This window comes from Mobula hypostoma, chromosome 27 (genome assembly GCF_963921235.1).
Source record: "Mobula hypostoma chromosome 27, sMobHyp1.1, whole genome shotgun sequence".
Classification (NCBI taxonomy): domain Eukaryota; kingdom Metazoa; phylum Chordata; class Chondrichthyes; order Myliobatiformes; family Myliobatidae; genus Mobula; species Mobula hypostoma.
In genome coordinates, this window is record NC_086123.1 from 24,218,765 (window position 1) to 24,234,896 (window position 16,132).

General features: G+C 39.5%; 1 protein-coding gene across 2 annotated transcripts in view; it reads right to left on the minus strand.

Moving 5' to 3' along the window:
* Positions 1-16,132, minus strand: part of ap1b1 (adaptor related protein complex 1 subunit beta 1) — a 71,711-nt gene that overhangs the window by 20,349 nt on the left and 35,230 nt on the right. The window contains exons 13-18 of one of the 2 annotated variants that reach the window (XM_063034371.1): positions 14,166-14,425; positions 13,152-13,356; positions 12,589-12,609; positions 12,332-12,361; positions 10,930-11,064; positions 7,152-7,297 (exon numbers count right to left, since the gene is read on the minus strand). In XM_063034371.1, coding sequence (XP_062890441.1) covers positions 7,152-7,297; positions 10,930-11,064; positions 12,332-12,361; positions 12,589-12,609; positions 13,152-13,356; positions 14,166-14,425 — 797 coding nt within the window. The remainder of the gene's footprint in view (positions 1-7,151; positions 7,298-10,929; positions 11,065-12,331; positions 12,362-12,588; positions 12,610-13,151; positions 13,357-14,165; positions 14,426-16,132) is intronic. The other variant, XM_063034372.1, reaches the window with a different exon arrangement.

The window sequence follows — 16,132 nt, forward strand, 5'->3', positions numbered from 1 at the left end:
CTCCCAGCTAAATGAGGGTATGCATGGCCACCATTCAGCTCACTACATCTAGATCAAATCAAAAAGAAATTCTCCAGCCCAATCTCCGTGTCATTTCTTTGGGTCTAGAGCGTGTATGTTACCCCACATCAACTGTTTTATCCGTATAATTTTAAATGCATTAAGGATTTCTGCATTCAATGTTTTTTTTGTTGTTGTTGTAAGCTTCAGATATCCACTAGCCTCTGGGCAGAATATAATTCCTGCATCTCCAAGACACAAGAGATTCTGCAGGTGCTGAGATTCCGAAGCAATATACAAATAATGCCGGAGGAACTCAGCATCAATGGAGGGAAACGAACTGTTGACGTTTCAAGCCAAGACCCTTCATCAGAACTTACTGACTACAGGTGGAGAAATCCGAACATCCATGAGCCAGTCCTCATCAGGGGATCAGAAGTGGGGAGATTTAGCAGCTTTAAATTACTTGGCATTACCAGTTCAGAGGATCTGTCCTAGATCCAACAAGTAATTGCCCTTATCAAGAAGGTACGGCAGTGTCTCTACTTTCTTAGAAGTTTGCACATATTCAGCATGTCAACTAAAACTTGGGCAAGCTCCTACAGATGCATGCTGGAGAGTATACTGACTGGTAAGGAAACACCAATGACCTTGAATGGAAAAAAAAACTACCAGAAGTAGTAGATACAGCCCAGGCCATCTCTGATTGAGCACATTTACAAGGATGCTGCTTTCCTTGTAAAGGAAAGCAGCATCCATCATCAAGGACCCCCACCATCCAGGCCATGCTCTGCCATTAGGAAGGAGGTACCAGAGAGAACTCCCACACCATCAGGTTCAGGAACTGTGATGACCCTCTCAATAAGGCTCTTGAACCAGAAAGAATATTTTCACTCAGCCCAACACTGAACCTATTCCACAAGCTATGGACTCACTTTTAAGAACTCTTGATATTTATTGCTTATTATTTATTATTATTTCTCTTTTTCTGTATTTGCACAGTTGGTCATTTTTATTTACACATTGGCCATTTGTCCGTCTGTCGTGCTGTTTTCATTGATTCTATTTTCTTTCTATCAGTTCACTGAGTATGCCCGCAAGAAATTTTATCTCAGGCTAGTCTATGGTGACATATATGTATTTTGATAATACATTTGCTTTGAACTTTTAAACTTTGAAAGAAGGGACAGAAGACAGAATAAGAAGAGGAGCAGAGGAGGAGGGTGATAGGTGAGGGGCAAGGTAGGTGGGAGGGTGAAGGGGGGATGAAAGGAAATGATGTGAGAAGCTAGGAGGTGATAGGTGGAAGAGATAAAGGGATGGAGAAGAATGAATCTGACTGGAGAGGACAGTAAGTCACTACATAAAGGGAAGGTGGGGAACCAGGTGATGAGCAGGTCATGTGTGGGGGAGGGGAAGAGAAGAGGTGAGAGAAAGATGGAAAACAAAGGTGTTGGGCATCTGGGGAAGAAACAGAGGGCAGTGGTTACCAGAAGTTGCCTGAAACACCAACAATTTAATGTACTCCGTAGATGCTGTCTGACCTGCTAAGTTCATCCAGCATTGTGTGTGTGTGTGTGTGTGTGTGTGTGTTGCCCTTGCATCTCTAAATCACACCGTGTAATTCTTTCCAAAATACTGCTTCCTATTGTTAAACAGAACATTTTCCCCCAATACTTTGCTCACAATTAGCATTTTGTTTGTAATTATCTAGTGAAACACTTAATTCATTTTAAAACAATGAAATCATATCAGCAGCCTTCTAGGCTTAAGGCATTATTTATATATGATTAGAAAAAGCCATATTAAAAACATATCATATTTTAAGACCCACACTTACATAAACCTACAGGGTTACAGTTTACTTAAGATGGGATATATTGGCTACCAATAAAATGCTGCAGATTAAAACTGGAAATGATTTGGATCAAAATGTTAACTGAACCATTTACAAGTTGCGTAGACTCACAGAACTTTGCACATAGGAGACCATTCACTACACCAACCCTGCTTACATCTTCCCTTTTCTACCTCCTACCCAAGATCCACAAACCTGCCTGTCCTGGAGCTCTGAAGGCGACTCTCTCCGCCATGAGGAGGTACTTGTTGTCCTGCTTACATCTTGCTTTTTTTTTTGAAAAGTAAACCTACTTGCTGGCACTTCCTCCATAACTCATAATTCTCCCCGATACCCTTTTAAGAAATAAGCAACATGTGCTGAAATTCTGGGGGAACTCCATCGATGCTGCCTGACCTACTGAGAGAAATAAACAGTCGAAGTTTCACGTGAAGACCCTTCATCAGAACTTGATGTTTCTTGGCTTGAAATGTTGACTGTTTAATCTTCTCCATAGATGCTGCCTAACCAGCTGTGTTCCCTTTTAAGAGTTCTTTTGATTCATACTCATTCAGTTACCATATCTCTTGTATACTTGAGTTTCTCCTTACTCAACTTTTAGATAAACTACAAAAAAATTGGCAGTCTCTTCAGTTAACTTCTTAGAGATTTGAAATATCATGTAATTGTCATTTATTGATAAATCATCATCAGAGACTGCTGAAAATGCATTCAAACTTGTTAGCAGTCCAAACTAAAACTTTAAAAAAATATAGATGCTGGAAATCTTAAAATAAAAACACAAAGTGCTTAAAAGTCCAGGTCAATCAGCGGAAAGACAATATGCCAATCAGTAACACAAACAAGAGAAAATCTGCAAATGCTGGAAATCCATGCAACACGCACAAATTGCTGGAGGAACTCATGCGGATCCTCTTACTGATGATCTCAAGGATGTGTGCTCAGCCCACTGCTCTACTCTCTGCAGCCAGGCGTAGGTCAAACACCATCTATCAATTTGTCAAAGACAGCAGTTTCGTTGGCAGAATCTCAAACAGCGCAACAAGGAGGCTGGTTGAGTGCTGTCACAAAAATACTCTTGCACTGAATGTCAGCACCAAGGAATTGATCATGGACTTCAGGAAGGAAGTTGGTAGAACACACACTAATCTTCACTGAGGGAAAGGGCGAGCAGCTTCAAGTTCATGGGTATCAACATCTCAGAAGACCTATCCTGGACACAACACATTAATACACCATGGAGGAGGCATGCCAGCAACTGTATTTCATTAGGAGTTTGAGGAGCTGTTGCATGACAAAGAATCTAGCAATTTTCTACAGACGCAAGGTAGAGAGCATTCTGACTGGTTGTATCACCGTCTGGTTTGGAGGCTCAAATGCGCAGGAATGAGAGTGTCTGCAAAAGGTTGTAGGCTCAGCCAGCTCCATCACGATGACAACCTACCCTCCCCACCACCGAGGGCATCGTTAAGAGATGATGTCTTAAGAAAGCAGCATCCATCACTAAGCCTCTTCACCATCCAGGACATGCCCTCTTCTCATTACAACCATGGCCTAGGATTACAAAGGTCCTGCTGGATAAGAATGACAGCTTGTCTATCCTGAAGGACATGAGTAAAGTAGATCAGCTTTTATGAGTCCAGTGGTTTCACAATAGCTGTTGGTGTGACCAGATTTTTTTTTTTTTTTTTTTTTTTGCTAAGTCCCAAGTTAATTTAGTTATTTGAATTAAAACTTTTCATCTACTGGGAATCAAATTCATTTCCCTGGGGGGGGGGGGTGGTGTGTGTGTGTGTGTGTGTGTGTGTGTGTGTGTGTGTGTATGTATGTATGCATCTTAGTGGCATATCTAAGGTATGGCAGGTATGGCACGTGCCCTGGGCGCCACTTGAAGGGGGCACCACTGAGCAGTTTCTATTAAAGTCAGGCAAGCCATCCTCGGATAGTGAAAAAAGAATTTTCTTCAGATGTATGATCGGTCTTTGATTATCATGGGTGAGAAGCACTAGGATGGCCTTATTTCAGAGCATTGTGTAAGAAGACCATGAAACGTTTCTTCACGAAGAAGGAGAGTGGAGCTGAAGGACGGTAGAGATGAAAGTTGAAGGTGGAGGAAGCCAAGAAGTTGAGCAAGTTCTTCATGCCCTTCTTTGAAATCCCGGAACAAGTAGTTCGACATGTTCCGTGGAGTCGCCTGCACCTGCTACAAGTTTGTTAGAATCCGAAGGTAGATCAAGTACAAATGGGTCACAAGCCAAGGAGGAAGTCAAGTCAGATAAATCCGAGTATGACGAGATTAAAAGTGAGGCTGCCACACAGAATGTGAACATGAAAAGTGGGGAAGACGATGGTGGCGGTGGTGATGTTGAGTTTATTGATGAGATTTTACCTGACGAGATTGAACCTGACGACACTGAATCTAGTGAACTGGTTGGTGGCAAAGAGCCTGGAACTGTCATACCAGAAGTGATTGAACAGCATGACGCTGGACTTCTGAAGTTCTACAAGGATACTGGAAAATCAATTCTGCAGACGCATTGAGAACAGAAATAATAAAGCTGGGTTCGAGGTATTTCCAGAACAGTGAGGGGCCTTTCCTACCAACAAATAACCGCTCAATGAACAAAACTTGGTTCAAGAGGAAATTGGGAAATGGTCGTGGTGAGGAAGTGACTCGCTCATGGCCGGTCTATTCCCTTCTAAACAGTCTGCATTTTGTATCTGTTGTCTTCTCTTTTCCCGGTCAGACCATCAATCCTCATTGGAGCAGGAAAGTGGATTCAATCAGTGGAAAGCACCTGAAAGGATTAGTGTTCATGAAAATGCCAAGGATCAGTGGGAAAGCTCCACACAGTGGAAAGAAATGGAAGGAAATTTAGCTGGAAACAGAGGAGTTATTGACGCGGTATTTCAGTCACAGATTGAGAAAGAAAAGCAGAAGTGGTGTGATATCTTGATGAGTATCCTTCACTGCATAAAATTCCTTGGGACTCAGAACCTGGCTTTGCGAGGACACAGGGAGTCACTTCAGCTAGACAATGGCTCCAATGTGGGAAATTTCCTTGGCTAACTGAAACTACTGGCCATCTTTGACCCTGTCATAAAAGAACACCTCACTCATTTGGGAAGTCATCCTGGATCCACGTCTTATCTTTCACCGGGTGTCCAGAATGAATTCATCCACATGATGGCATCCACTGTTCACCAGACTTTACTAAGAAGCATTCGTAAAGCCAAGTACTAATGTCTCATGTTCAACTCGACTCCTGATCAGGCACACCGTGAGCAGTTGCCAGAAGTAGTGAGGTATGTGGAAGTTGATTTTGAGGGGAAAACAGTCAGTGTTAGAGAGTCCTTCCTTGGTTTTATCCAGGTAAGCCAGAAGGATACTGAAAACTTGGTTGAAGACATCTTGAAACAGCTAGAGAAGGACAAAATGGAGCTACAAGATTGTCGGTCACAGTGCTAAACGCTGCTGTGATGGCTGGACACAAAAGTGGTGTTCATCAAAGAATAAGTGAGAAAAACAACCTGGCAGTGTTTGTAAATTGTGACAATCACTCACTCAGCTTGGCGGGTGTACATGCAGTACAATGGTCACGATTTTTGGAACCATCGAAGCTCTCTACATGCTTTTCTCTTGTTCAACACAGCGCTGGGAAAAACTCAAAAACGCCGTGCCTGTGGTTGTTAAGTGGGAGTCCGAAACCAGGTGGAGTGCAAGGACGGAAGCAGTGAAGCCCGTCAACAAGTACCTTGAGGAGATACTTCAAGTTCTCCAGGACATGATAGACAATGAAAATGAGACCAGTGAAACAAGAAGTGACACAAGGCAGCTGTACAACTGCATGCTGAGTTACGATTTTCTGATTTTGCTAGGATTTTGGAACAAAGTACACATTCGCATTGACCGTATTCAAAAGATGCTGCAGGATCCTAGCATGAACTTCCACGATGCTGCCCTGGATTTGAAAGCCCTCCGAGATCATTTTTATGATGAAACAGGTGTGTTGGTCAGTCAGTCACTCGAAGGAGGAGTCGGTCTCTGTCAAGAATGGAATATTGAAGTTGAATAACGTTAGAGATGAAAGAAACGAATAGCTGATGAGAACTCGAGAGACGCTGGGTTAACAGCAAAGGAGGAAACGGAAAGAGTCATGAAGGGAACACTTGACAGTCTTCACAGAGAAATGGACGAAATGTCTGCTCATTTGCATGACACTGACGCCAAGTTTGGGTTCCTTCTCGATGTCGAGGGACTGTGTCATGGCGACGACAGTAACGACCTAACGAAGAAGTACGAAAATTTGGGCGAATTGTACAGCTCTGATGTTGATGGACAGCAGCTATATGAAGAAATTTTAGACTGCAGAATATTGCTATCAAGGCAGGTCAACATGAAAATATCAAGACCTGAAGAGCTTCTTGAATTTATTGTTCAGTATGGAGATGAGAATGTCTTCCCCAATCTTCGCCTTGCTATTCGGATAACGCTAACCATCGCCAGCTGTGAGAGATCATTCAGCAAGTTAAAACTAATACATTCGTATTGGAGAGCCTCCATGGGTCAAGGCAGACTCTGTGGTCTTGCTCTGCTGAGTGTAGAAAGAGAAGAAACTGAAAAAACTGACTTTGATCACATCATAGACCAATTTGCATCAGTGAAAGCAAGGAAGGTGCAGTTATAATTCTCATGTAGCGCCATAATTTGTTAATAAAAAGATTAACGAGCTTGACGTATTTTTGAGCTGATATTATGGTAAAGTTATCTAAAAGATGGGTGTCAGATGTTTGGACAGAGGCGCAATTTCAGTGCTTGCCATAGGCGCTATTTTCCGTAGATACGCCTGTGCGTGCCTGTGTTTGCACGCGCGTGTGTGTGTAATATATATATATTAGAAATATACCTCATCAGGTAATATACTCCATTACTTCACTAGCTAAGAGTTAAGACAAGCTGGCAATGTTTCGGTTTCCTACAAGCATCAAATTCATTTCAGATACTAACCAAATATCATTCGACATGTAGGATTTATCTGCAAACAAGTATTACACATTTCAAAATGAGTCTACTCGACTCAATGTACTTACTTTAATTATTGACTCACTTGCCCATTCCCTCTAGAAAACACTAGATTACTACAAAGCAGTTTAAGAATTAGTGCAATCTGAAGAAAGGATCTAATAGGAAATTTTAAAGTATTTTGCATAGAAGGATTTAAAGCAATTCTATGGTAACTGACCTGCCAGATACAAAAGTACTGCTTTAAGTCAGGCCAAATATAATTCTCACCTATTTTTATTAAACTGGATTGCAAAGTCAGTCATTACTTGCATGGCTTTGTTCGTCAGGGAGAGATCCATGTAAATATGACCCATGCGACGTGAAAATGTGCCAGAAATTTCAAGACCTTTGGCCTTTGCAGCAGGCAACCAAACCTAGTGTAACAAAAAGAATTTAAAGTGTTCATATGGCCTCATGACATTGCTAGACACAAACAAAGGCTGTATTTTCAAATAAACCCACAATTACATTGCAGTTTCCCAGAAAATTTAAACTATGAAATTACACAGAATGTAAAAAAAAATTTATCACATTCTGATGTGCAAAGAGCCGAAACTAAATTCCTTCATCAACAAGCAACATAAAATATACTTCTGTAAATAAGAACAGGACTCATTTCAGAAAATATCAATAAAACTCAGTCATACAGTACACACAGCACAGGTCAGTAACTCTTCATTACGCAGCATGTTGGTTTACCAATTGAAAATAACAGTACAATGGATACTGGTTAATTGGACCATCGGTTAATCAGGCAGCCAGTTATTTGGGCCAACTGTTAAAAAAACAAAAATTAATCAAGAAAATGCTGGAATTTCCTTTGTTTATTTGGGACAGTATTGCACGTAATTAGGGCAAGGGACTGTTGCCGAAGTTTCTAACTAGTGTCAGTTGTGTTCACTTGTGTGGCCGCTAGACACTATGTCGTGCTTAGAACAAACAGATTTTAATAGTGTCACTTGCATGTGTTTGTGTTCAAAAAGCAGTGATTATTGTCACTGATAGTCAGGGAGAAAATAAGCAGCAAGACAATTCAGAACTTGTTTGCATATTGCAGTTTCAAGCATTCAGGTTTAGAGACGTCAAAAATGGCTGGGAGTTAAACTGAAACAATTTCAGTACTTTAGCAAGTTAGGAACAGCGAAGAATTTATAAGTGTTGACAATTATCTTGAATGTTACAATGAAATTGAAGATTTGGAGGACACAGTCTTCGAAAGGATTGTAGGAAGGCAATCCATTATCTACACTAGGTGCCTGCGATGATTTTCTTGATTTACAGTCAATCAAAAGAACATGGCATCATACACTGGATTAATTCCTTTGTTGATAAGAGTTTTATAGTACTATAGTAGGACAGACTGTTCTAACTTGTTCTGTTATTAATTTAAATACATTATTTGTTACTTAGTTAAAAGGTAGTTTGTCTCTATTATACCTTTCAACTACTTCCATGAAACTTTGGCTACTTGGGCCTGATGTGTCCTAATTAACCAGAATCCACTGTATTTGTACAAATGTAAAATACTGATTTCCTTTATATTTATAAGCTGCTTTATAAACCATCAACTTAAGACGGAGACTGTCAAACCTTAAAATATCTGCAATAAATTTGAAAGTGTATTTTTGTTTAAAAGAGAGCTAGAACAGGAGATTCAAGTTGAATTGGACTGCTGCATTCCTGACCTGATATCAAAGACAAATTTAAAATGAGAATTTTTTTTTAGATATTTTCATTTAAGCTAAGATACCTATTACTCCAATAATTGTCCTTTGCCATTCATGCTCAATCATTTGGGGTGTGTGTGTGTGTGTGTGTGTGTGTGTGTGTGTGTGTGTGTGTGTGTGTGTGTGTGTGTGTGTGTGTGTGTGTGTGTGTGTGTGTATCTGGGTTCCCAATCTTTTTTATGCCACGGACCCCTACGACAAACTGAGGGGTCCATGGAACCCAGGATGGAACCCCTGTCTTAGAGAAATTCAATCTGGATAAAACAAGAACACAATATACACACCGGAATGGAAATTTCTGCTTAAGGCTTCCTAAAACCCGTCATTAGACACACACTCTTGTGGCTCATATCAGAAGTAACAAAAAATCCTCAAAATAAGGCACACATAAATAATCTGAATTGTTCAATGGTTTTCCTAACTAAGGAACAGTTAGAAGTAGGTTGGGTTTGTAGAGATTCAGTTAATAGTTACTGTCTTCAATAACCAATCAGAAGGTTGGCTTTAATACATTACATGGAAGTATGTACATCTAAAGAATGGCAAATGACACCTGTTACAGTGATGCTACAGCAACTCTAAATCTCGTTTCTGATAGTCATTCCCTTGTCCGGCATGCAAAAGTGTACTTGCAAAGTTTTATATTCTTCCATAAGATAAGGGTGTTGCTGATCATTCCTAATGCCAAGATAGTGGTGATGATGTGCTTTTACAACTCTTGGCAGAAAAGTTAGAGATGCAGAATATTGTGCCAGTGACAATGCATTTCCAAGCTGGATAAAAATTTTACTAATTTAGCTATTGTGCAGTGTAAAACCAAGATTAACAAGGCATAAATGAACAAGTGCTTGCACAATTATAATTATACTAGTTAACTTGCCCATTATGGCATTTCCACCATTTGGCCTGTTTCCAGCAGAGCATTCCCATCAGCTCCATTCTCTATAACCCTATAATATATTCTCTTTCACCTACCTATCAAATGTTCTTTGGCACTTATCTAACATCATCATCAGCATTATGTGCCACGTTGTATGACATAGGCAATCACGGTCTTTCCATGCAACACACACAAAATGCTAGAGGAACTCAACAGGCCAGGCAGCATCTATGGAAAAGAGTACAGTCAACGTTTCCATACTATTTTTCCATAGATACTGCTTGTTCCTCCAGCATTTTATTGTGTTGCTCAGATTTCCAACATTTGCAGATTTTCTCTTGATTATGGTCTTTCCACGATCATGATTGTTCTTGGCAATTTTTCTTCCCCCTACAGAAGTGGTTTGCCATCGTTTTCTTGCGGGTAGTGTCTTTATAAGATGGGTGACCCCAGCCATTACCAATACTCTTCAGAGACCGTCTGTCTGGCGTCAGTGGTCACATAACCAGGACTTGTGATGTGCACCAGCTGCTCATACGACCCTCCACCACCTGCTTACATAACTTCATGTGACCCTGGATCAGTGGGGTAGGGGAAAGAGGGGCTAAGCAGGTGCTACACTTTGCCCAAGGGTAACCTGCAGGCTAGCAAGGGAACAGAGTGTCCTTTGGTAAAGACCTATCTTCACCTTGCCATCTCCAGCAGGAGTAATTCACCATCGTCTATCAACCTGCCGGCACATCTTGGGAGGAAACACTCTCAGTCACAGGAAGAACACGCAAACTTTGACAATCAACAAAATCCGAAGTAAACGCAGATTGCTGGAGCTGCAATAAAGCAGCACCAAGTGCTGTGCTACTCTGCTGCATACATCCTCTGAACTAAATATCTTTCGAGTATTTTCAATATGACAAATTGTACTTTTCAATCTTGTCATCGTAGTGCTATTAAATTTTCTTAATGCAAAGAAGATAGATTCTCATTGTGTATGTATCAGTGTTAATTCAGAACAGTTCTTATATAAAATTTAGAATTTATAACCAAATAATGTTTTCGAGTGTTGTATTATGAACACTCAGAGACACCGAGTGAGGAAAAAGGCTAATTTGATTCTTGCTTTACCAAGGTCCTGATAAGAGCCATACTAACTGGAAATATAACTGGTGAAGACTGACATCTCTCTGCAGAGTGAATTTTTAAAAAATCAAGAGTAGAAACCACATCTGAGCAGGGATTTTTTCTTTGTTCTTTATGACTAGATATAGGCTAAGTGCTGTGGGTGTGGAGGTGGAACAGGAGTCCTACTACTCTCAGCAGGGAGACATGTAGGACAAGTAGGCAGGTGGTGGGATAATCTAAGCTTTGGAAAAAATATCAGTAACAGTTAAATGGTGCTTACAGTTTTAGGTGCCACGTAGGAACCAGATGAGACGCCTATACCACCGGCAAGATCAAACAAGTCACCTAAGCCGCCTCCTACCGTTGCATTCAAGGATGTCGGCATCACTGCTGGGGTCCCATAACCAGCGCCAATCTGAATGAACAGCAAAAGATAAGCTTTATTTATTTATTCATTCATTCATTCATTTATTTAGCAAAACTGCACAGAGTAGGCCCTGGCGGCCTTTCGAGCCCTGTCATCCCAGGTACCCCAATTTAACCCTAACTAATCACGGGACAATTTACAATGGCCAATTAACCTACCCGGTATGGCTTTGGACCACGGGAGGAAACTGGAGCACCCGGGGAAAGCCCACGTATTGCATGGGGAGGACCGAGAGACTCCTTACAGAGGACATCAGAACCGAACTCCAAACTCTGACATCCCAAGCTGCAATAGTCATATATTTTGCATTTCACTTTGTCAAACTGTTTGCTTACTTGCTGTTATATGCACACAGTTTTAAAGGAGAATTTTTATGTGATCAGGCCATAAAGCGCAGTGCATACAAGTTCTTCTTACAGAAACATGAATATATTGTGATGTAAAAACTAAAAACCTAGTTTTATTAAAAAGCACTTAAAAAGCAGTGGTTTTCCTATTTCTATATGGAATGCGGACATGGGATTTCTTATCAATTCCTACTTTCTTCTAAACTCAAGAGGCAATTGTGTATAACCACATTGGTGGGTCTGCAGTCACATACAGGCCAGACTGGGGAAGAATAGCAGATCTCTTTTTGAAGAACTTCAATAAACCAGATGAGTTTTTAATTATTATATGGCAGTTTTACCACTGAGATGATTTTTATTTTAATTTCCAGTTCCAGATGACAGTTTGAATTTACATTTCCCTGCTGCCACTGAGGGGTTTTAATTCATGTCTACAGATCAAGGGCCCTGAAATGTATGTATTAGTCCTGTAATTTTCACAACATTTAAAAAATATTACATTTACTTATAAAAGTTTATAATTAAAGAATAAAATCACTAATTCTGCTGTAATTGGCATTTTAGATTGAGGGGCTTTTTCATGCATTAAAATCATGTCACTTTACAACAAATATCATTCACAAATTATATAAAGTTCCTTTTGTGACCACGAATGACTGATTGCATTAAATATGGTTCTGGTTGGCCACTTTTGAAGGGAACAAGCCAAAAAGTCCAACTGTGAAGGATTAAAGCTAGTGTTTAAAAAAGAAAGATGAATTGTTTTGAGTCAGCAGATTGCATGGATGGAGAGAATGTCAATTTCACCCTTGTGATAGAAGCAAACAGCATTGCAATAGAATTACTTCATCTCTTTAGAAGTTTCACCCTCCCACCCCATCTATTTATGAAGTAGATATACAACTTACTGCTGGACTTCCGCCTAGATCACCACCAAGCTTTAAAAGAAACAAAAATTAGGTTACAAGTTAAAGATGGAAAAGTAAACTCTGAATATAAATGTTAAGTTCAAATTTTATCCTTACAACAACCAAAATGTTAATTATCCACCATAAACCTTAGAGGCATTTAGAACTAGAGCAATTCAGGTACTATAACTATAAAACTATTAGCCTTCAGATTTACTTGAAAGCAAATATTAACACCCAAAAGGACAGAATCATACCCCTTCAGTTTCATCGCCCATCTCCAGACACGAATATGCAAAGACAGAGGCAATGCAAGGACAGTCACATGCAAGCAGAAGTGGAGTGAAAAAAAAAAGAAAAGAGCATAAATTTGAAGAGAAAACAGCATTATTAGAGTATGTACATTAACTACAGATAAAGCACATCACTAAAAAGAAATAGTTAACTCAAAATTAACTAAATGTTCACTATTTTAGTGCGATGTTGAATTGTTAAAATTCTGTAGGTTGTTCAAAAAGCCTATTATCATAAAATGTATTATAATCTGTTACTCATTACAAAGTAACGCAGGAAAATAACATCATGCTACACAATCACCTGAACAAAGTTAAATTTGAGTCTTCTAATCTCTCATACTAAAAATCTTAAACTTGTTTCGCAAAGTTTAAAAGAAAGTTATTCTGCTTTTAAGCTCTACACATGCCAGCAATTTAGGGGGTAAAATCTAAATGATAACATTTTAAACCAAAATCTGACAAGCGCATTGATAATTTCAAAATAGGTTTTTGATTACTGAAAAGGCCTTTGGTTCTTTGCCTACCAAACTGTCCAACCCGCCACCAAGAAGGTCCATGGCTCCCATCTGCACTGTTGAAGAGGGGATAGGTACATTGACAGGAGGGCCAAGGTCAAGATTCAAAAGATCACCCAGAAGATCCCCCTGGGATGGAATAACAGCAGGCTGTTGCTCAGTAGGCTGGGGTGCAGCAGATGCAGCAACTTCAGGACTCTCAGTACTTTCATTTCTAAGAGAATGGAGAAAATGCCAAACATTAGATACTAGGATTAAATATTGTTTTGATTCTATCACATAACTGGAGAACAAATCAGTGACTACAGAAACTTGCATCTAAACAGCACTTTTTCCAAAGAGACACAAGGCAAAAAGTACAGATAAATTTGAATGCCAGGGGGAAAACATTCAAATCAGGGATATAAAGGGCGGGTATAGAAAAAGATGTAAATGTAGTGGATGAGGAAATGTTATCACAAAGTCAACATTAATGATCCTTGGAGACACAAGGCATTTCACAATTTTCTGATCTTAATCCAACTGTTCATGAATAGCAGAATACAATAGTGTGGCAAGAGAAAGCAGAAATTAACAGGTAAAGTTTGAGATAACTTACAGCATTTTCTGTAAACTGGTTTAAGTATGAGCTACAAGTAGTATTTACCAACCTCACATTAGTGAAGTTCAAGGAATGAAGAAATGTGGATACTGAGTTTGAAAATAAGTAACAGAATCTATACACCATAACCTATCAATTATTCCAGCTAAAAATCCTTTATGATCCCCAGGAAAATAAACGTGGAACTTTTGCTTTTTAAATCAGTTTATTTCGTGAGATAACAGGGGGCATACTTTCTTCACTGACGTTTCAATACATTATTAAGCTAAGCTTGCATTGTATCTCCAAGCTTTGAAGATCTTTCGCTTTTGAGAAAACAAGAACAAATACCCTGAAAGCTGCAGCCTTGCTTTTGATATTTCTTTCCTTGGGAAGGTTGGGAAAAAACTGATGCAGAAATAGCTTTTACATTTTTTACTTACGATCCAGATCGTGGTGGTAGCCTCTTATGTTGAACACCTCTGCTGCCTTCCACAAATGCACTGGGTGGCTTATGGTACACAGAGGCCAGTGTTCCAATATGGCAGATTAATTCATCAAGGAGCGTTGGCTCAATAAGATCAGTTTCTTCTGAAATCAGAGGTTTTTCTGCCAATACAACTTCTTTTGCTGCCACTGGATCTGTAGAAAGTAGACGCCAGTATATATAGCCACGGTCTCTCAAATCAGGGTTGTCAGAGTCCTGGATTAGAAAGATACTCCATAAATTATTTTCAAGTTATATATTAGAACAGCACACACAATTGTTAGCTGTTGACAGCAACATCCGGTTAACAAACACTGAGTATGGTAGTGTAGTGGTTAGCACAATGCTTTACAGTACCAGCGACCTGGGTTCAATCCCTGCCCTTGCCTGGGAGGAGTCTGTACGTTCTCCCTGTGACCATGTGGGTTTCCTCCAGGTGCCCTGGTTTCCTCTTACATTCCAAAGACGTACCAGTTGGTGCGTTAATTGGTCATTGTAAATTGTCCGTGATTAAGCTGGAATTAAATCGGGGTATTGCTGGGCGACATGGCTCAAAGAGCCGGAAGGGCCAATTCTGCACTGTATCACAATAAATAAACAAATCATGTGTTCTAGAGAAACACCAAGTTACAGTTTTATCATAAATGGCTCCAGCACAAAACGTTTGGTAATTAAAATACTACACAAACTAAAGTAGTAATTTGTCCATTAATTCCACTATAGATCCTTCACGACTTCTATTATCCAATTTTGAGGTGCCTTTAATGATTCGTGAATGTACCATCCAAACCAAGGGTAACTGTTCCTTTAATTCACTCACGGAATTCTACTGAAAAGGTGCCAGACTGAAGTTAAAAGATCTATCCTCTCATTAAGGCTAGGAGTGGGGAGAGCAATGCTGATTTCTATCCTGCGGTATCACAGCAATTTGCTACATCAAGCGTATGCATTCCATAATTTATTTCAACATAATTACATTGACAATGGCAAATTTCTTGTTGCACTGTTCACATTAGATCAGCAATCGTGTCACAAAGAAAGAATTTGAATACCTAAGTAGATTATAGCTGGACTGAGATAAATGTAACTTTCCCTTGCAGATGGAGCTATATTTTTTTTAAATTTTAGGAATTGTTATTTTTCCTAATGTTATGAAACCAAATATTTCGGCAAGTATTCAGATAGGAAAGTAGCAGAGATAAACAAGCCTCATGCAAGCAGATTTAGCACTAATAGACAACATGATTGGCATTAATGAAGTGGTCCATAAGGGTCTTGTTTCTGCACTGTATATTTCTATGACTCTAAAACCAAGAGTTAAATCACTCTCGAAGCATATGCAGATAGGTTTTCAAATGAAAGCATATAGTACTCCTATGAGCAGCGGCAAATAAGCAAATAAAAACCAATTAAGTGTGCCCCATTCTATTTAAAGGTATGTCAATGTAACAAACTTGGTTTCCAAAATATTCTAGTCAACATTCTTTTTCAAATTTTTAGAAATAAGTGGAAACTAAAGAAATCTGGCAGGTGCAGATATTCAGAATAACAGTCAAACTCTTCCTGAGAAAAGTCAGCAGATGACATAGAAGTCTTAAAATTTGCTGATAAGCAATCACTGGAATCTTGCCAACCACACTCTAGGGCTTGAAGCCTAGCATCCAAGTGCCAAATTCCTGCAATTCCAACAGACACTGGGGAAACTGTCCACTGACCATTCACAGGTTAGATCTGATGAAGGAAGAGCTGTGAGCTGTGATGGACACAAGCATAAGGCAACCACTGTCTTTTTAAAACGAGTTTACTTTAATATTTTTTAAAATTTAAAAGCACATTTAATTACTCAGGACTACGACTATGAAAACCAATTTCCCCCTGGGATCAATAAAGTATGACTATTTCTTTAAGAACTCAAATTATTTT